The 22,556-nt window shown below is 42.6% G+C and overlaps 1 protein-coding gene across 1 annotated transcript in view; it reads right to left on the reverse strand.

Annotated features, from left to right (window-relative positions):
- LAMA3 (laminin subunit alpha 3) overlaps positions 1–22,556 on the reverse strand; it is a 268,035-nt gene that overhangs the window by 226,188 nt on the left and 19,291 nt on the right. Inside the window, exon 2 of the mRNA XM_034996262.1 lies at positions 7,448–7,600. Coding sequence (XP_034852153.1) covers positions 7,448–7,600 — 153 coding nt within the window. The remainder of the gene's footprint in view (positions 1–7,447; positions 7,601–22,556) is intronic.

Here is a 22,556-nt window from a genome sequence, read left to right on the forward strand (position 1 = left end):
TAAAAGGTAAGTTTTGGGCGCCTGGGTGGCTCAGTTGGTTAAGCGACTGCCTTCGGCTCAGGTCATGATCCTGGAGTCCCAGGATCGGGTCCCACATCGGGCTCCCTGCTCGGCGGGGAGTCTGCTTCTCCCTCTGCCCCTTCTCCCTCTCATGCTCTCTGTCTCTCATTCTCTCTCTCTCAAATAAATAAATAAAATCTTTAAAAAAAAAAAATAAAAGGTAAGTTTTTAAAAAAAAAAAATAGCTTTGGGGAGAAAAAGGAAATCCAACAGGCATATTGGTATGATAGCTACACATCGTCTTGATGGGTTAAAATTCCCAGCTAACTACAGAAATCTTCAGTGTAATAACTGGTATAATAGGTAAATTTGGGTCATTATAGGCAAAATCTCTAATGAATTAAGGACAGAGGTGAGTTATTAGAGGGAGAAGACTAATTCATAGTTGAAATTGGACTTAGATGAAAATTGTTGGTGAAAATATTCTTAGAAGAGGGCTAATTTCACATAACATATGAGTTGAAGAGGTGGACTGCCCTTCTATCACCAAACTATCCCCAACCAAAATGAGGATAACACACTCATTTGAAGAAATCTCACTATCATTCGATTTCCAGTCTTTGGGATGCATTGCCTTTTTGATTGCTTTCAAGCAATACTGTTTTGGGAGAAATTTTTTCTTTCTTTTCAATTGAAGTATAGTTAACATACAGTGTTATATCAGTTTCAGGTGTACAATATAATGATTCAACAATTCAATACATGACTCAGTGCTCATCACGATAAGTGTATTCTTAATCCCATTCATCTATTTTACCCATCCCCCCCACCTCCCCTCTGGTAACCATCAGTGTGTTGTTCCCTATAGTTGAGAGTCTGTTTTTTGGTTTGTCGCTTTTTTTCTTTGTTCATTTGTTCTGTTTCTTAAATTCCGCGTATGAGTGAAATCATATGGTATTTGTCTTTCTCTGACTTATTGCACTTAGCATAATATCCTCTAACTCTATCCATGTTGTTGCAAATGGCGAGATTTCATTCTTGTTATGGCTGAGTAATATTCCATTGTATATATATATATACCACATCTTCTTTATCCAATCTTGGATCAGTGGACACTTAGGTTGCTTCCATAATTTGGCCATTGTAAATAATGCTGCGATAAACCCAGGGGTGCATATAGGTTTTCAAATTAGTGTTTTCGTTTTCTTTGGGTAAATACCCAGAAGTGGAATTACTGGATCATATGGTGATTCTATTTTTCATTTCTTGAGGCACCTCCATACTGTTTTCCAGAGTGGCTGCACCAGTCTGCATTCCCACCCACAATGCATGAGGCTTCTTGCAGCCCTACCCACCAACAAAAGCCTCTCAAGAAAATCACCCTGCAGGTCGATGTGACTACAGCCACAGCAGACGGGCTGAGGGCAGGCATCTGGTCAAGCAGTATTTCCTGTATGAACCGTACTCTGTACACCACTACGGCCAGCAGAAAGATTGGCTTAAACATCAGTATTAGTACTATTATCAGTATCAGTGTTAATGTTGTTGTATATCTCCTATTATGAATCAGTTACTAGTCTCTTCTTTACCCGACTTTCAACAGCTCTTCCCCCATTTCTTCTCTCCTCATTGCTCAGGAACTCTCCAAATTAGATTTCTGTACTCCAAGCTTCATTTCCTTTCACATTCTCTCTTAATCTCCCTGCAGTCAGGTTTTCAACCAAAGCCACCAGGAACCTCCATATGAGTAAATCCAATGGCGAATTATCAGTCATTACCTGTCCTATGTGACTTGACCCTGTACTTGACCCAGTCACTCTCTCTTTTTTTCCCTTGGAACACTCTCTTTCCATGAACTCTTTGTTGAGGTGTTAGAGTTCTACTGAGGTGTATCTCACACACCATTCAATTCACTCATCTAAATGTACAGTCCAAAGGTTTTTAGTATGTTCACAAAGTTGTCCAATCGATCACATTCAATTTTCATCTGTCTCCCCCAAAACAAGCCATACCTCCCAGGAGTCATCCCTCACTTCCCTCCAAAACCCCCAGCCCTAGGCAGCCACTAAGCTACTATTGTTCTGCATCTATAGAGTTTCCTATCTGTAGATTTCATATCCATGGAATCATATGATGCATACTCTTTTGTGACTGGCTTCTTTCAAGCATCATGTTTTCAAGGTTCACCCATGTTGTAGCATTCATCAGAAATTCACTCCTTTTTATTGTTGAATAATATTCCATTGTGTGGATATGGATATTTGGCTTATTTATTCATAAACTGATGGACATTTGAGTTGTTCCCACTTTTTGGCTATTATGAATAATGATATTATGTACATTGATGAACAAGTTTTTCTGTGTATGTTTTCATTTTTCTTAAAAATATAACTAGGAATGGAATTGCTGGGTCATATGGTAACTCTGTGTTTAACCTTTTTTTTAAAAGAAAGATTTTATTTATTTATTTGAGAGAGAGCACGCGCATGCATGCGCGTAAGAGCCAAGGGAAGGGTAGAGAGGGAGAAGCAGATTCCCTGCTGAGCAGGGAGCCTGACGCAGAGCTTAATCCCCGGACCCTGGGATCATGACCTGAGCCGAAAGCAGACGCTTAACCGACTGAGCCACCCAGGAACTACCAAACTGTTTTCCAAAGCAGCTATGCCATTTTATTTTGACATTAACAATGTATTAGAGTTCCAATCTCTCCAGAGCCCCAGCAATACTTGTATTACCTATCTCTTTGATTATAGCCACCCAACTGAGTGTAAAGTGGTATCTCATTGTGGTTTAAACTTACATTTCCCTGATGGCTAATGATATTGAGCATCTTTTCATATGCTTTTTGGCCATTCGTGTATCTTCTTTGGAGAACTGTCTATTCAGATCCTTTGACCATTTTTTAAAATTAGGCTCTTTGTCTTTGTATTACAGAGCTATAAGACAGCCTCCCTTTTGATATACTTCACCTAGCTTTAGGACACCACACTCTCTTAGTTGTTTTCCTCCCATCTGTCATTCCACACCAGTCTTCTTTATGGTTCCTTCTCTTTTCCAGGACTTCTTAATATTGGAGAGCCTATGGCTCAGCTTTAGATCCTCTTCTCTTCTCACTCTCATGCAGTCTCGTAGGTTAACACAATCTATGTGCCATTGATTTCCAAATGTCTATTTCAGTAGGAGCTTCACCTGCATGAGGCAGCCTCAGACAATGCACTGGGGAAGCACTCTCTGCCCTGAAGGTCCAGTGTGTCTCAACCCCTACCAAGTGTCACTGGATAAGAAGTTCATTCTGGCTCCAGAGGCAGCAGCACTAATGGGAACCAAGCAGGAGCCCAGAAACCAGATGAACACAGCAAACTAGATAGTATGCACCAGCTCTGAAAACAAAATTGTCACTGGAACCACAAGCTGCAAAAGTAGGCCAGAACCTACATATTAAACCTAAACAGGGTGACCATCTGCTAAGTTGGGAGACTTAAATAGGATTTAGAGTCTCCTAATATAATATCTAAAATGTCCAGAACACAACTGGAAATCACTCATCATACCAAAAACCAGGGGAAAATAACAACTTGAATGAGAAAAAACAATCAACAGACCCCAACATGAGATGATGAAACAGATGATAGAATTATCTGACCAAAACGTTAAAGTAGCAAAATGTTTCAGTGAGTAAGTATAAATATTCTTGAAGTAAATTAAAATATATAAAATCTCAGCCAAGGAATAGAAGATTTAAAAAAAAAAAAACAAAAAACAAGTGGTAATTACATAACTGAAAAAAATACAATAATTAAAATTTAAAACTCACTAAATGGGCTAGATAGGAGAACAAATATGAAAGAGAAAGGAATCATGGAATTTCAAGATAGAACAATACAATTACCTAATCTGAAAAACAGAGAGAAAAGCAACTGAAAAAAATAAATGAACAGAGCCTCAGGGACCTGTGGAACAATAATAAAAGATCTAACAATATCATCAATATTCCAAAAAGAGAGAAGTTGAACTCGTGGAGACAGAGGGTAGATTGGTGATTAGCAGGAGCTAGGGAGTGGGAGAAATAAGGAGATGCTGCTCAGACAAGCTCCCACCTTAGAGACTTTGCAGAGCTGTTCCCTTGTCTGGGTGACTGATATCTGCATGATGAATGCCTTTACCCGCTTCTAGTCTTTGTTCAATAAGCTCTCTCCTGACCATCCTACCTAAAACTGCAAACCCCCCTTGTCCTGGGCCTCATGATCCTCTTACCCTGATCTACTTTTTCATTTTTTCCATAGCTGCTATCAGCTTCTAACATATTATATTTACTGATATATATTTTTGTTGGCTGTCTCCCACGAGGGAAGGAATCTCCATCTCTTTGTTCTTTTATGTAACATAAATACCTAGAACAGTGCCTGACATATAGAATAGTCAACAAATAAATACTTGTTGAAGGAATAGGGTGAAACAGATAGGAAGCACTCCCTAGTCTGAAAGAGGAAAGAAGGTGCATTTGTTTTTCTATTGCTGCTTAACAAATGAACACAAATTTAGTGGCTTAAAACAAAGCCCTTTATGATCTTTCAGTTCTGTATTTCAGGAGTCTGGCCATGGTGGCTGCAATCAGGCTTTCGCCAGATGCCTGGAAAGACCCACTTCCAAGTTTGCACATGTTGTTGGCAGAATCCAATTTCTTTCTTTTTTTTTTTTTTTAAAGATTTTATTTATTTGAGAGAGAGAGAATGAGAGACAGAGAGCACGAGAGGGAAGAGGGCAGAGGGAGAAGCAGACCCTCTGCTGAGCAGGGAGCCCGATGTGGGACTTGATCCTGGGACTCCAGGATCATGACCTGAGCCGAAGGCAGTCACTTAACCAACTGAGCCACCCAGGCGCCCCAGAATCCAGTTTCTTATGGTTGTAGGATTGAGGTTCCTGCTTTTTTCCTAGCTGTTAGCTGAGGCTGCTCTCTGCTTTTAGAACCCATTCTTAAATCCTTGCCGTGTGGCCATCTCCATAGGTAGTTTATAATATGGTAGTTTTCCCCTTCAAGGTCAGTGGGAAATTTTCTCATGCTTCAGATCTCTTCCTTCCGGTAGGGCTCAGTCCCTTTTAAGAGCCCCCCTAATTAGGGAGAAATCCTCCAAGATAATCTCCCTGTTGATCAACTGACTTGAGACCTTAAACACATGAGCAAAATCCCTTCATTTTTGTCATGTAATGCCACCTTACCAAGGGAGTGACTTCTATCATAGTCTCACCACACTGGAAACAGAGGGGATCACGCTGGGCATGTACACTTAAGAGGAAGGCATCCCAGGGGCCATTTTAGCATACCACAGGAGGATAGGTCTAAAGTTGGGTTTTCTTGTGCACGAGCTGGTCAAACAAAGCCAAAAACTATGGTAGTCAGTGTTCATAGAATCAGGATTTCCGGGAAAGAGAATGCCATAAAAATATCTTAGTCATACCCATGTTCATAGCAGCATTACTCACAAGAGCCAAAACATGGAAGCAACTCAAGTGTCGCTTGACAGATGACGAGATAAATAAATGTGAGGCGGGGGCGCCTGGGTGGCTCAGATGGTTAAGCATCTGCCTTCGGCTCAGGTCATGATCCCAGGGTCCTGGGATCGAGCCCCGCATCGGGCTCCTGGCTCAGCAGGGAGCCTGCTTCTCCTTCTCCCTCTGTCTCTCTCCCTGCTCATGCTCTCTCTCTCTCTCTCTCTCTCTCTGTATCTCTGTGTCTCAAATGAATAAATAAAATCTTTAAAAAAAAAAATAAATAAATAAAATAAATGTGAGGCATACATACAATGGAACGTTATTTAGGCTTAAAAAGGAAGGAAATTCAGACACATGCTGCGACATAGAGGAACCCTGGAGACGCTAAGTGAAGTAAGCCAGTCACAAAGGACAGATACTGTAGGATTCCACTTCTATGAGGTGTCTAGGGTCGCCCAATTCACAGAAAGAGTAGAATGATGGTTGCCTGGGGCTGGGGACAAAGGAGAATAAGGAGTTGTCGTTTAATGGGCACAGAGTGCCAGTTTTGCAAGATGAAAAAGAGTTCTCGTGACTGGTTGCACGACAATGTGAACTTAAGGCTACCGAACTATACACTTAAACATGTCTAAGATGGGGAGCACCTGGGTGACTCAGTCGGTTAAGTGTCCGACTCTTGATTTCAGCTCAGGTCATGATCTCAGGGTTATGGGATCAAACCCCATGTCGGGCTCCACGTTCAGCACGGAGTCGGCTTGAGATTCTCTCTCTCCCTCTGCCCCTCCCCCCACTCATGTTCTCTTTAAATAAATAAATAAAATCTTTTTAAAAAATAAAAATAAAATGTCTAAGATGGTACTTTTTTTAAATTTTATTTTATTATGTTATGTTAGTCACCATACAGTATATCACTAGTTTTTGATGTAGTGTTCCATGATTCATTGTTTGCGTATAACACCCAGTGCTCCATGCAATACATGCCCTCCTTAATATCCATCACTAGGCTAACCCATCACCCCCCCAAGCCCTCAGTTTGTTTCTCAGAGTCCATAGTCTCTCATGGTTCATCTCCCCCTCCGATTTCCCCCCCTTCATTTTTCCCTTCCTACTATCTTCTTTTTTTTTTTAACATATAATGTATTATTTGTTTCAGAGGTACAGGTCTGTGATTCATCAGTCTTACACAATTCACAGCGCTCACCATAGCACATACCCTCCCCAAAGTCCATCACCCAGCCACCCCATCCCTCCCACACCCCACCACTCCAGCAACTCTCAGTTTGTTTCCTGAGATTAAGAGTCTCTTATGGTTTGTCTCCCTCTCTGGTTTCATCTTGTTTCATTTTTTCCTCCCTTCCCCTATGGTCCTCTGTCTTGTTTCTCAAATTCCTCATATCGGTGAGATCATATGATACTTATCTTTCCCTAATTGACTTATTTCGCTTAGCATAATACCCTCTAGTTCCAAGATGGTACATTTTATGTCGTGTGTACTTTATCATAATAAAAAATAATAATAATAGGGGTGCCTGGGTGGTTCAGTCGTTAAGCGTCCGCCTTTGGCTCAGGTCATGATCCCAGGGTCCTGGGATCGAGCCCCTCATCGGGCTCCCTGCTTGGCGGGAAGCCTGCTTCTCCCTCTCCCACTCCCCCTGCTTGTGTTCCCTCTCTCGCTGTGCCTCTCTCTGTCAAATAAATAAAATCTAAATAATAGTAATAATATCTTTGCCAGTAAAACTATTTTTGACTATTTTTAACTCTTGATAAACAGGTATGGGTGTCTGCATCATGACAGGCTGAACTGGAGGAATGCAAATATTAATGTAACAGGCTTCACAACGATTAGAGAATTAAAACTGATGTTTGGTTTTTAATATAATTATTATTATTTCAGAAATAACCACAGAAACAATGATCCAAACTACCTTCCCCCTTTCCGGTTGGAAGCATCACTCACCTGCCCTAGATCCAAGGTGACATTGACTTTGTTGTACTGTGTGCCCGAGGAGAGAGGAGGACTTTGCCACCATCGCTCGGATCCATCAACTGCGTTGGTGACTGGATGTGCTTTCCTGGGGTCCTCAGAATTGCAATAGTCACAGAACTGGCCCTGGAGAAGGAAAAAAAAAAAAAAAAGCTCTTTTTTTATTTTCAAGTAATTTTTCCTATCAATTTAGTAAAGAGCTAACTGAAACAAGAGACCACTTTACACAGCTTAGAGATGTCAGCTGTTGACATTGATCATAATGTATTCTGAAGACAGTAGTAAGGCTTTTTCTTTTTCACTTAATCTTAAACCGTATCACCTGTTTATACCTCTGTTTATAATGTTTCTAGGACACATATCATATTTATCTCCCATGTGTAACAGCTATGATTTCCTCGTCCTATATGACATTTTAAGAAGAACCTGTTGTACCTGAGATGCAAAGATGTTTTCCTTCAGCAAATCCTTTTTACTCTTTACGTTTTCCTCTGCAATTTCCGGGTCAGGCACTAGGATACAAAGAGAATCCCCGTCCGCGGTCCCAGTGGAGGCGATAAGGAGACAAATAACAGTAAGGAAAGCGGGATACGGCAAGAGTATAGAGGCCCGGGTCTCAGGTGATACGTATGCCCCGGGCTCAGGAAACAGGGTGCAAGAGGTGGGATTAAGTCGCCGGTGAGGATGGACAGGGCTCTGGTAACTGTCAGTGACCAGCAAACAGGGAAGGGGTTCCAGGGGGAGGCACAGGCATGAGCAAAGGCACGGAGGCCAGTTGGTCCAGTTTAACAACAGCGTAAGTAATCGAAAACTAGGCTTGAAAGGTAAGTGGGGAGATCATGTCTTGGCTGAGGATACCAAAGTGAGAAGTTGAGAGTTAACCCCATAGATAAATGAGAATCCATTTTCACCTGGAGTGATATCTATTTGGTATCATCATCTTTACTAAATTCTGATGCTACTGATATCATCTCATCTTCTTACTGAATTATTCTTCTTGGTAGGCAAATTCTTTATTGTTTTGTTTTGTTTGCGATGCAGAATTTTACAGCCATTACTGCCTAAAAAGCCTTACCTATATATTGATTACATTTTAACTGGGTCAAAAGATCATGCTTAACCAGCCGTGGGCTTCACACACTGAACTGCTTTGCTCCCCAATTAAATTACCTCAGAGCATCACCACCATCTAGGAGGGCGTTTAAAGAAGCAAACTTATAGCCACGGTCTTCCCAGGAATGTTCTGTGACACGATGGTAGATCTGTCCCTGGCAAGCCTCTTGAAAGTTAATTAAGTGTTCAAAGATAAATTTGATCCTGGTGTGTAACCAAATGTGAAAACCAAATGTTTCCATCGAGTGTGTAACTGAGGAGTCTCTCGTACGTGGAGACATATTATGTACAACTTTATCTCTTGACATTCTATAAAGAGACTTATGTAACTCAGAAGCCGCACATTGGGCTAAGCAGCCCCCTGAGTTCCTGAGATCAGAGACCATGCTTGTGTCCTGCTTGTCACCACACTTCAGCCAGCACATTGCCTCACACCACCTAGAAGCCCAATAAAAGAATGATCCCATCAGCAATTCTTAAAAAAAAAGGGGGGGGTTCTTTCTATAAAAATTTTATCATAATAAAGTGTAATAACTAAGCTAAGACATCTAAACATTTATGGATTTTTTTCCTTTCAATGATCTTTATTTTTCCCATTCTTTCCCAGAGGGAATTTTACCAATTTAATTATTTGATAAGGGAATTATATTATTGCTCCTCCAAGGTTAGAAGATTTACATGTAGTTAGAAGCAAATCTCTTCCAAGGATGTGGCTGCTTATGATCTACATTTATCTTCATCTCCATAATGAAGATATAAGGAATAGAAATGTTGCTTTTTGTGTTGTTTCGGTGATTCTCAATTTTCAAATAATTACATTAACAAATAAAGTGAGGATTTATAGAGCACCGATTATGCACCGGGCACCATGTACTTCACATTTGCACCCTAAGGCCATCACCTCTATTTTACAGCTGAGGAAACACAGTGAATAAGTAATTTTCCCAAGAATCACCCAACTGTAAATAGTAAGAACCAAGACCCAAGCCTGGGGCCCCAGAAATAGTATGTCAACCACCACCTTGTAACTCTCCTCCCCATCTAGCAGCTACTATCTACTCCGGTTTATTAGACATTGTGGATAGTCAGTAACATACATTCTTCCCTGCCATTGGTCTAAGAAGAAGAGGTCCTGTGGTGCCCTATAGTGCAATACCCCCGTTCACCAGAACCAGGTGCTGCAGGGATGTCTCCTACGGGGGGCTACATGCAGCCTCCTGTTGCAGCTGAACCACGTCTGTCTTCAGTCCAGTCAGCTGCAATGGCCCGCTTTGCCTGTTGGGGGCATGCCGGGCAGGGCTTGGTCCCTGTGCTGGTAGGAGGCCTATCTGGGGATGCTGCAGGCTCCTAGGTGGGCAGTGTCAGCCGTCAGACCAGATGTCTGCTGTCAGTCCATCTGCCGGGATTGCGATCACACCGAACTGCAGGACATGCTTCCTGTGATGTCCCCTGAGAGGTTTTTGTTGGTGGGCAGCGCACTCAGTCACACCAGCTGCCTGCCCCCGTCTGTCTGTGAGGCCGTAGTCACACTGATGACCAGGGTGCTCTCTCTCTGCTGCTAGTTATAAGGAGCGGCTGCTGGGACTGCAGATGCATCGGTGTGTGTGGTTATCTTCCCCCCTCCCCAGGGCAGGAGTCACTTTGGAGTGGTGCTGGTCCCTGCTCAGGTTGTTTGCAGGGTGTGTCAGGGCAGAAGTGGCTTTGGAGGGACACATACCAAATGGGGTAGTGTGGATGGGACACATCTGCAGGGGAACACAAGGGTGGGGCACATGGTGTTAGCAAGATAAGTGGAGAGGGTTCCCACTGGTTCCCAAAAGTGCCTGGCTATCTAGACTGGGAGGGGAGGGGGTGAAGAGAAATGTCACCACCAGCACCCCGTCAGAATGGTTAGACTCAAAAAGACTAGAAATCCAAGTGTTGGCGCGGATGTGGAGAAAAAGGGACCCTCATGCACTGTTGGTGGGTATGCAAATTGGTGTAGCCACTTTGGAAAACAGTATGGAGGTTCCTCAAGAAATTAAAAATAGGATTATCATATGATTCAGTAATTCCACTACTGGGTATCTATCCAAAGAAAAAAAACCCACTAATGTGAAAAGATATATGCACCCCTGAGCTTATTACAGCATTATTTACAATAGCCAAGATATGGAAGCCACTCAGATGTCCATCAATAGATGAATGGATAAAGAAGATGTGGAATGTATGTATATACAATGGAATGTTTCTCAGCCACAAAGAAGAACAAGATCTTGTCATTTGCAACAACATGGATGGACCTACAGGGTATTATGCTAAGTGAAATATGTCAGACAGAGAAAGACAAATACCATATGATTTCACTCATATAGGGAATTTAAGAAACAAAATTAATTAAAAGAATCTCTAAAATCTAAACAAATGAAATGACTGTTTTCTTGGGTAGGATAATATAAAAAAACTTATCAATTCTCCCCCAAAGTTGATCTATAAAGTCAATACAAGTCCAATAAAAATCTCGGGCACCTGGGTGGCTCAGTTGGTTAAGCGACTGCCTTCGGCTCAGGTCATGATCCCAGGGTCCTGGGATCAAGTCCCACATCAGGCTCCCCACTCGGCAGGGAGCCTGCTTCTCCCTCTGACCCTCTCCCCTCTCATGCTATTTCTCTCTCTCTTTCTCTCTCTCAAATAAATAAATAAATAAAATCTTAAAAAAAAAAAAAGTCCAATAAAAATCTCAATAGAGATTCTCTTGGAGCACGATAATTCTAAAAGTTATATGGACTAGTAAAGAACCAAGAAAAGCCAGGATATTGCTGAACAGGAAGACCAGGAAGGATGAAACTTGCCCTTCAAGGTATCAGGGCTTATTATGAAGCTGTCATAATTAAAACAGAGCAAGATGAGAGAAACAGCCCTACAGGACAGAAAAGAGCCCCAAACAGACCCACGCATTTTGGAAACCTTAGTATATAACAGAGGTGGTACATCAGGTCAGTGGGAAAAGCTAATCCATATCCAATAGAAAACAATAAAATCAAATTCCTACTCAAGCCACAGACAAAAATCAGCTTCAGATGAATTAAGGACTTAATGTCAGAAATAAACTTTAAAACCAATTAGTGCAAAATATCCGGGAATATCTTTTAGAATGTGGAGCAAGGAAAGATTTCTTAAACAAGAAAGCATTGGTTACAAAAGAAGAGATAGATCAAAATTAAGAATGTCGGTTCACCTTAGGGGCACGTGGGTGGCTCAGTTGGTTAAGTGTTCGACTCCTGATTTTGGCTCAGCTCATGATCTCAGGGTCGTGAGATCGAGCCCCACATTGGGCTCCATGCTGGGCTTGGAGCCTGCTTAAGATTCTCTCTCTCCCTCTGCCCCCTCCCCCACCCACTCTCTCACACATTCTCTCTCTCTGATATAAAATAAAATAATATAAAATTTTAAAATAATAAAAATTTTTAAAAAAGAATATTGGTTCACCTTAAAGAAGTAGAAAGAAAAGTTACAAACTGGAAGATATTCACGGCATACAAGTGGCAGACAGTGTCTCATGATGGCTGCCATCAATTCCTTCTCCATGTGTGTGTCCACCACCTCACTTATCAAGAAGTGGAGGCTATTCTCCCTGGAGGTTATTCTCTCCTCTTGAATCCAGACTGGCTTTATTATTTGCAGAAGTATCATTCTGGAGTTTTTGAGCAGAGGCTTTAAAAGGACTGGCAGAGTCTGCTTCTTGCAAGCCAGCCTCCAGGTAAAAAGTCCAGCTACCCCCAAATCACCATGCTATGAGAAAGCCCATGCTAACCAAATGGTGTGGATGCATGGAAGAGCACCGAGACCCCAGACACATTAGTGAAGCCTTCTTGGATCCCCCAGTTCTACGTAGGCACCTACTGAGTACAACTGAGTTATTCCAGCTGACACCACATGGGGCAGAAGAACCACCCAGCTGAGCCCAATCAGCCCAAGTTTTGGGGTGTTGTTACATAAGAATCAATACCTAAACAAAGAACATAAGATCAACAAAGAATTCTCGTCAGAAATACACACCAAACTTCTGCAGATCAATAAGGAAAGTATAAACAGATCAACAGAAAAAAGGGTGAAAGTAGGAATGGGCATTTTACAGAAGAGGAAACACATACATCCATAAACATTCAAAGAAATGTTCACTCTCACCATCATTAGTGATCAGGGTAGACCACAGTGTAATACTCTTTTATATCCATTCAAAAGGCCCAAGTTCAAAATTTGAGGATAACTAGCACTGGAAAGGATGTGGTAGGAGTATGAATTGGTGTAGAGACTTTGGAAGTTATTTTGGCATTATCTTATAACTTTGAAAATTCACATTTCCTATGACCCAGTAATTCTTACACATAAACTCTTAACCCATAAACTCTTACACAACTTGATGACATCATGTTCAAGAATATTCATAGACGCACTGTTCACAAGAGCAAAATCCTGGGAATAACCTAATGACCCAGCCCCATCAATGTGAATGAATCATGGCAGTATATTCCCGCAATGGATGAATAAATGACCAAAATGAATAAATGAATATATTTTACAACATGAAAGAATATGGATGAATCTTAGCAATATAACAAATGGGGGGAGCATGATATAAAGTTAAGAGCAATCAAAATGAGAAACACTTTTTAGGAAGATAGATATAATAAAACTATATAAAAAGGAAAGCAAAGAGGGGCGCCTGGGTGGCTCAGTCGTTGAGCGTCTGCCTTCGGCTCAGGTCATGACCCCAGGGTCCTGGGTTCGAGCCCCACATCGGGCTCCCTGCTCAGCGGGAAGCCTGCTTCTCCCTCTCCCACTCCCCCTGCTTGTGTTCCCTCTCTCGCTGTGCCTCTCTCTGTCAAATAAATAAATAAAAATCTTTAAAAAAAAAAAAAGGAAAGCAAAGGAAAGATTAATAAAGGATTCAGGATGATGGCTACCCCAGACTGTGAGAAACAGAGGGATGGGAAGTGAGGAAACCATATGGTTAGACATAAGTTATTATCAAGGCCCTAATCTGGTTTTGGTGGCAAGTACATGGGGGCTTGTTATATTATTTAAAATCCATCCATCCACACATACATTAAAGCAGATGACGCAAGGACCAATGATAAAAGCATGTCATAAACTGAGGGTTGTGAATAATCCATAATCCAACTCTGCATCTGAGGTCCAGTATTTTAAAAATAGCCATAAATAAATAAAACAGGACCAAAACTGAGAGAAGTCAGAGAAGAGGAGGACAGAGAGAACAGAGGATTCTTTCACGCTTGTATTCGATTATTCACCCATCCGTGCGACAAACCTGTGCTGGTCACCTACTCTGTATTCCAGACAGAGATGAGAATACTAAAAGACAAGGACAAGGGACTTATCTTGGAAATAAGGACAAGGGACGCATACTCTGAATTGTGTCAAGACTATTATTAGCCTAGTCATATGAGAGATAGCAAATATAACAGAAGGGGCTAGAAGGAAAGGGGACAGAACTGTTCAAATAAATAACAAGACAGAGTTTAGATCTAAGGTTGGAAGGCCCTGGAAGATAAGCCAATGTTTCAGAGACCCACGAAAGAACCTATGTTTTTTCAGAAGGATGGAAAAAAGTCTCTCCTAGTTCCTAACATTGTTGATGATTCTCCTTAACTGAAAATCTCTCATATATAATGCTTCCCATCTCAATCCACAGTATAAAACTGTATTGTTCTAAGAAACTAGAGGTTGATTACAGCAGTGCTCCCTAATATAATTTTATTGTGTGAACCCTCATTCATTTATTCAACTTCTTAGAATTGCTTACAATGTGTAGAGCACTAATTTGGATTTGGAGATAAAAACAAGCAAACAAACACTAAGAGTTTGCCCCTGGCCCTAAAGAAATGTAGCAAGAGAGAAGAGAAGTAGCTCAAACACCACATAATACCAAAAGGTGCTGGAATCAAGCTAGCCCGGGGATATTTAAACCCAGGAGAGGCATGCCATGCTTTACTTTGCTTAACCTTCACGACACTCTCAGGCTTATACCAAGGTATTCAAAACTTAAAGGCGAAGAAGGGAAGGCTCAGAGAGGTGAAGTGCCTCACCTCAAACCTCACAGCCAGGACGGGCCGGAACCAGGACCCGTGTGTGGTCTGGTGATGTTTCTCCCAGCCAGAACGCCTTCCATCCTGATCCAGCTGCAAGCTCCATCAAAGAGCTCCGTCCTACACTTGGATGGAAGGTGAGGCCGCACTGAAACAGCACTTACGTAACTTTCCACACACCTGCCCATGACCTGGGAAAGAGACCCAGCTCGGGAAAGCACCCTGTCTGACGGACGCGTGGATGCACGCCCTCATGGCAGGCTCAGAAAACCCAGCAACGGCAGCCTCGAACCACACTCGGCTGCCAAGAGCCCCATGATGTATTAGCACATTCATGCCACCCTGAACCTTCCTCCCAGCCATCACTCGCAAGGTTCCTGAGGCCATGTGCCTTAAAGGCACTGTCTCAAGTGCCCCAACCCAAGCCAGCTGGAGCCCTGATGTGGAGAACATTCTGGAGTGCACCCATTCCAAACTTAAGATTGCTCCTTCCCAGACTTTGTTCAGAACATCGTCCCTTCTGAGAGGCCCACAAGCACATCAGCATGGTCACCAATGATTAAGACAGGCAGTTCTGCCCGTTTCCTGCAGACCTGTACATCTGACAGATGGGTGAAGGGCCATTACACAGCCCAGGAGAGTACCCAGCTCTACGGGGCCCCCAACAGATTTCACCCCACGGTGGGCAGAGCACGCATCTCTAGCGTGCGGGGCTCCTGGAGGCAAGGACTGGAGAGATCCATAGGACTCAAGCTTGATTCCAGATATTTTTTTTTAAGGCAAATTAGAAAATGTCTGCAAAATTTACATTTATTACTAGAAAACTGTGTCCCTCCAAGCCAAATTCTGGGGGTTTTTTTGCTTTTAACTCATATCAAAGAGATACATTTTGGAGTAAAATCTTGGGGTTTAAATCCTACTTGGATGGATAGATAGATACATAGATAGATATATAGATAACCTTTATATATTGGTTGACTTATTTAGTTTCCCTTTAGGTCCTTTTTCCCTTTGTTAAAATGGGCTAATCCTCCAATTGTATGTAGTGGCTGTGAAAATTCAACGAGATCATCATCCATAAATGGAGCCCTGACGTGGAGAACATTCGACCCCCGGGTTGTTTGTTTAAAATGCAGATTTCAGGTCCTGAATCCCTATATCAAGGCTGTGTCTCTGGTGGGGGGAAGAATCGGAATTTTTAGCAAGCCCCTCAGCTGATTCTTCCGGCCCCTGCAGTCAGGGACCACAGAGGCAGCAGTGACAGGCACAGGCGGAGTGTGCTGCTAGAGACCCATCTTGCAGCCGCAGTCACAGAAGAAGCTACATTGATGGTGGTGATGACAAAAGGAAACATCCACCCGCCAGACAGAGCACCTTGCACTTGGCACATGGTGACTGGACTTTCATGATAAATCTATTAAGATGAGTTCAATCATTTGGCCCTTTTACAGATAAGGAGGCAGAGGCTCAAAGAGGTTGAGGAGCTTGCCTAAGTGGTGTAGCCAAGACAGGAAACCCGGGAGGGATGCTGGGGGGTGGGAGGTGGGGGCGGGAAGGGGGAGTCCGGGGGGAGGGGCAGTAGCTGTCCTGCAGCAGCAAGAAGCCGCGAATCTGTGGGCACCTCAGAGATTTGGCCTTGGCTAGAGAAACGTGTCCCCCTGGCTCACGCCTGCCTGTGAGTCAGGTCTGACCAGGTAAAGGAAGATGCTTCTCTCTACCCCCAGACAACGGAGAATTGTGTTTTTTCTATATTGGCACAGTGTTTCACTGTATTCCCTCTTTTACTCTCCTAGGAATTATTTTACACATTCTCGATGCTCCTCAAACCTCCTCCTTCCTCTTCCCTTCTCCGGATGAATTCGCTGAATTCGCTCATCTTCCTAATCCACAAACCTCCCTGCATGTGTGCCCACACACCTGCCTTGTCTCCCATGGCTGTGGAGAAGCTGTCTGTTCTCCAATGTTCCCCTGCCTGCCCCCCTCCTCCCCACACGCGGAATCTGCCCCTCCTGCCTGCTCAAGGGCTTTACGTCTGCAATTTCACCCCCTAAACACACACACTCTCCTGCATCTCTACATAGCCCTCTACTGGATCACTCCCAGCAGGAGACAAACAGCCCTCCACTTTCCCCTCACTCACTCCCCTTGACCCACACTGATGCTCTTGCTGTTCCTCATTGACGCCAAGCACGGTCCTGCCTGAGGGTCTTTGCACTTGCTCTTCCCTCTCCCGAGAATATGCTTTCCCAGACTTAAGTCCCTTTTCCGAGAGGCCTTCCCTGTCCTCTCCAACAAAAGCCGTGCTGCACTCTGCCATCTCTTTCTACCGTCTTTGCTTTCTCTTCTTCTGAGCAGGAAGCACTTATTTGCTGGTTTTGCTGTCTATCATCCTTATTGCATTGCAAGTGCCTTGAGCGCAGGGACTTGCTCACCGCCTAGAACACAAGGTTCTGGCTCAAGGTAGGCACTTAATATTTGTTCATTTAGTTAAGAAATAAAAATGGCACAAACTATTTTGTTACTCACTTCAGGAAATATACTAGAAAGTGATAAACGAGTTAATTAGTGATAAGGAGGAGCAGTAATCCCAAACTATGGCCCTCTCTCCCCAGAGGGAAAAGGTGTGTGTGTGTGTAATTTTAACTTTTATGTCAGAAGCTAAACTCCTGATGTTCAAGAACAACAGAAAATTGCAGACTTACACTCTTGTCACTGAACACATTAGAAAGTACAGTGTAGGGGCGCCTGGGTGGCTCAGTCAGTTGGGCTTCTGCCTTTCGGCTCAGGTCCTGATCTCGGGGTCCTGGGATCGAGCCCAGTGTCAGGCTCCCTGCTCAGCGGGGAGTCTGCTTCTCCCTCTGCCTCTCACTCTTGCTCTCTCTCTCAAATAATAAATAAAATGTTAAAAAAAAAAAAAAAAGCACAGTGTAACTAAATCTAGACCACCTTTTTCTCCTCTAATGGAAATCTACTTGTTCCACCCATCAGGGCGCCCAGAGCCCATTCCCAGCTCCTAACCTCTAACCACTTATCTGCTCTGGCCAGGAAGCACCACTCATGCTCAACTCAGCTCTCCCATCTTTAGATGGTGCCTCTCCCATTTCAGAGATTCCTCAGGTACCAACCTTCCTTGCTTATCTTCCCATTGTGGCCAAATCAGAGAGCAAAGAAAGAAAATGATGGTCATTCTACTGGCCACAACAGGCTTCTTGCTGATTTCCTTCCATTCAAAAGAGGTTTCACCAGAACTATGTCTCCCTCTCCTAATCCACATTTGGCCTCTTTATCAAGGCCTTGATATTTCTACTTCCCCAACCACCTTGTTACCATCTATTAAACACTAACTATGTCCCAGGTGCATATGGTTTACTTCATATAATCCTCAGAATAACCTTGTGAACTAAATGGTATTATATCTCCATTTTACAGAAGATGACACCAAGGTTCACAGAGGTAACATAACTCATTCAGGATCACATCCTGAGGAAGAGATGCTTTCAAAGCAAGCTCTATTAATTCCAAAGCCATGCTCTTAATTCTGACACCATACAATCTATTTTTGGGGATTCCAGGACCAACTGGTTCCTTCTTGAAAGAACCCAAGAAGGATAGATGGCGGGGGAGGGGCCTCCGTCAGCCGCTTCTGGCAAGTGATAGAGCCGTGGAGCACAAAATCGGAACTTTTAGAAGTCTGCTCCACTGAGGGATGTCACTCCAGTGGCTAAGTGGGGGGTGGAACCCTCGTGGGACAGTGTGGTCTCAGGACCCTCAGGGTCACAGAAAGACCGGGGGTGCCTGAGTGCGGCAGAGCTCCCAGGTATTGGAGCAGGGAAGCCAGCTGCAGAGACGGAGCCCAGGCGCAGGCTCTCAGCTCGGGGTTGCCATAAACTGTGATCCGCAGCAGAGTCGGGCCCCTGCTCCTCCAGCAGGGACCCAACAAGCGGCAGATCCGGGGAGACTCACCTTCCTCCCCCAGGAGGAGCCGAGCAGGAGTGCACCACAGGGATCCGTTGGGTTTGGAGACTCCACCCGGGGTCGGGTGCCAGAGATAGAAACGCACGGTCACAGGCCGGGTGAGCACAGAGTGCGGCCGGAGACCGGGGAGACGGGAGTGACTGACGGCTTTTCTCTGGGGGTGCACTGAGGAGCGGGGCCCCGAGTTCTCGGCTCCTCCAGGGCAGAGACTGGGAGGCCGCCATTTTCACTCTCTGCCTCCAAAACTGTACGGAAAGCTCGCAGGGAACAAAAGCCCCGGAGACCAAACCCGAGCAGATTACTTAGCCGGGACGGGGTAAGGGCGAGGCAATTCCGCCTCCGGCAAAGACATTTGGGAACCACAGCAACAGGCCCCTCCCCCAGAAGATCAGGAGAACAGCCAGCCAAGACCAAGTTTACCGATCAATGAGAATGGCAGAACTCCAGCGATAGGGGAATACTGCACATAGAATTCATGACTTTTCTACCATGATTCTTTAGTCTTTCAAAGTTATTTTTTTTTTAACTGTCTTTTTTTTTTTTTTGAATTTTTCTTTTTCCCTTTTTCAACCAACGTCTTATCAATCCCTTTTTTAAAAAACATTTTTATTTTTCATTTTTAGAGTCATATTCTATCCCTTCATAGTAGTTACCCGTATTTTTGGCATATATATATAAGTTGTTCTCTCTTTAAAATTTTGAGATCGTTTCTTCTAACAGATCAAAATATACCCTAAATATCTAGTGTATGTTTTTTTCTACTCCCCTGCCTGATCACATTCTCTCCCTTTTTTTTTCTTTTTTTTTAATCCTCTTCTTTCTTTTTCAAACAACTTCTTATCAATTCCTTTTATAAAATTTTTTATAATTTCCATCTTTACAGTCACATTCCATCCCTTCATCATATCAACCCTTATTTTTGTACATATATAAGTTTTTCTTTCTTTAAAATTTTGGGAGGCACTTTCTTCTAACAGACCAAAATACACCCAAAATCTAGTGTGTGGCACTGATCTATATACCAGCCTGATCATATTTGATCACATTAGTATGATGTCAGATCTACAGTTCAGAATCATCACTTTAAAGATACTAGCTGGGCTTGAAAAAAGCATGGAAGTTATTAGAGAAACCCTTTCTGGAGAAGTAAAAGAACTAAAATCTAACCAAGTAGAAATCAAAAAGGCTATTAATGACATGCAATCAAATATGGGGGCGCTAACTGCTAGGATAAATGAGGCAGAAGAGAGAATCAGTGATATAGAAGACCAAATGATGGAAAATAAAGAAGCTGAGAAAAAGAGAAATAAACAACTACTGGATCACGAGGGCAGAATTCGAGAGATAAGTGATACCATAAGACGAAACAACATTAGAATAATTGGGATCCCAGAAGAAGAAGAAAGAGAGAGAGGGGCAGAAGGTATAATGGAGCAAATTATAGCAGAGAACTTCCCTAATTTGGGGAAGGAAACAGGCATCAAAATCCAGGAGGCACAGAGAACCCCTCTCAAAATCAATAAAATAGGTCAACACCCCAACACCTACTAGTAAAACTTACGAGTCTCAGAGACAAAGAGAAAATCCTGAAAGCAGCTCGGGAGAAGAGATATGTAACCTACAATGGTAGGAACATTAGATTGGCAACAGACCTATCCACAGAGACCTGGCAGGCCAGGAAGGACTGGCAGGATATATTCAGAGCACTAAATGAGAAAAATATGCAGCCAAGAATACTATATCCAGTTAGGCTGTCATTGAAAATTGAAGGAGAGATAAAAAGCTTCCAGGACAAACAAAAACTAAAGGAATTTGCAAACACGAAACCAGCCCTACAAGAAATCTTGAAAGGGGTCCTCTAAGCAAAGAGAGAGCCTAAAAGCAACATAGACCAGAAAGGAACACAGACAATATACAGTAACAGTCACCTTACAGGCAATACAATGGCACTAAATTCCTATCTTTCAATAGTTACCCTGAATGTAAATGGGCTCAATGCCCCAATCAAAAGACACAGGCTATCAGATTGGATTAAAAAACAAGACCCATCGATATGCTGTCTGCAAGAGACTCATTTTAGACCCAAAGACACCCCCAGATTGAAAGTGAGGGGGTGGAAAACCATTTACCATGCTAATGGACACCAAAAGAAAGCTGGGGTGGCAATCCTTCTATCAGACAAATTAGATTTTAAACCAAAGACTGTAATAAGAGATGATGAAGGACACTATATCCTACTTAAAGGATCTATTCAACAAGAAGATCTAACAATTGTAAATATCTATGCCCCTAACACGGGAGCAGCCAATTATATAAGGCAATTAATAACAAAAGCAAAGAAACACATTGACAACAATACAATAATAATGGGGGACTTCACTGAAATGGACAGATCGTCTAAGCAAAAGATCAACAAGGAAATAAAGACTTTAAATGACACACTGGACCAAATGGACTTCACAGACATATTCAGAACATTCCATCCCAAAGCAATGGAATACACGTTCTTCTCTAGTGCCCATGGAACATTCTCCAGAATAGATCACATCCTAGGTCATAAATCAGGTCTCAACCGATACCAAAAGACTGGGATCATTTCCTGCCTATTTTCAGACCACAATGCTTTGAAACTAAAACTCAATCACAAGAGGAAAGTTGGAAAGAACTCAAATACATGGAGGCTAAAGAGCATCCTACTGAAGAATGAATGGGTCAACCAGGAAATTAAAGAAGAATTAAAAAAATTCATGGCAACAAATGAAAATGAAAACACAAGTATTCAAAATCTTTGGGATGCAGCAAAGGCAGTCCTAAGAGGAAAGTATATAGCAATACAAGCCTTTCTCAAGAAACAAGAAAGGTCTCAAGTACACAACCTAACCCTACACCTAAAGGAGCTGGAGAAAGAACAGCAAATAAAGCCTAAACCCAGCAGGAGAAGAGAAATCATAAAGATCAGAGCAGAAATCAATGAAATAGAAACTAAAAGAACAGTAGAACAGATCAACGAAACTAGGAGCTGGTTCTTTGAAAGAATTAACAAGATTGATAAACCCCTGGCCAGACTTATCAAAAAGAAAAGAAAAATGACCCAAATCAACAAAATCATGAATGAAAGAGGAGAGATCACAACCAACACCAAAGAAATACAAACAATTATAAGAACATATTATGAGCAACTCTATGCCAGCAAATTAGATAACCTGGAAGAAATGGATGTATTCCTAGAGATGTATCAACTACCAAAACTGAACCAGAAAGAAATAGAAAACCTGAACAGACCTATAACCACTAAGGAAATTGAAGCAGTCATCAAAAATCTCCCAAAAAACAAAAGCCCAGGGCCAGATGGCTTCCCAGGGGAATTCTACCAAACACTTCAAGAAGAATTAATACCTATTCTTCTGAAACTGTTCCAAAAAATAGAAATGGAAGGAAAACTTCCAAACTCATTTTATGAGGCCAGCATTACCTTGATCCCAAAACCAGACAAAGACCCCATCAAAAAGGAGAACTACAGACCAATATCCCTGATGAACATGGATGCAAAAATTCTCACCAAAATACTAGCCAATAGGATCCAACAGTACATTAAAAGGATTATTCACCACGACCAAGTGGGATTTATCCCTGGGCTGCAAGGTTGGTTCAACATCCGCAAATCAATCAACGTGATACAATACATTAACAAAAGAAAGAACAAGAACCACATGATCCTCTCAATAGATGCAGGAAAAGCATTTGACAAAGTACAGCATCCTTTCTTGATCAAAACCCTTCAGAGTATAGGGATAGAGGGTACATACCTCAATATCATAAAAGCCATCTATGAAAAACCTACAGCAAATATCATTCTCAAGGGGGAAAGCTCTCAGATTTTCCCCATTGAGAATGATATTCGCTGT

This window comes from Mirounga leonina, unplaced genomic scaffold, assembly GCF_011800145.1.
Source record: "Mirounga leonina isolate KUSES-001 unplaced genomic scaffold, KU_Mleo_1.0 Mir_93, whole genome shotgun sequence".
Classification (NCBI taxonomy): Eukaryota; Metazoa; Chordata; class Mammalia; order Carnivora; family Phocidae; genus Mirounga; species Mirounga leonina.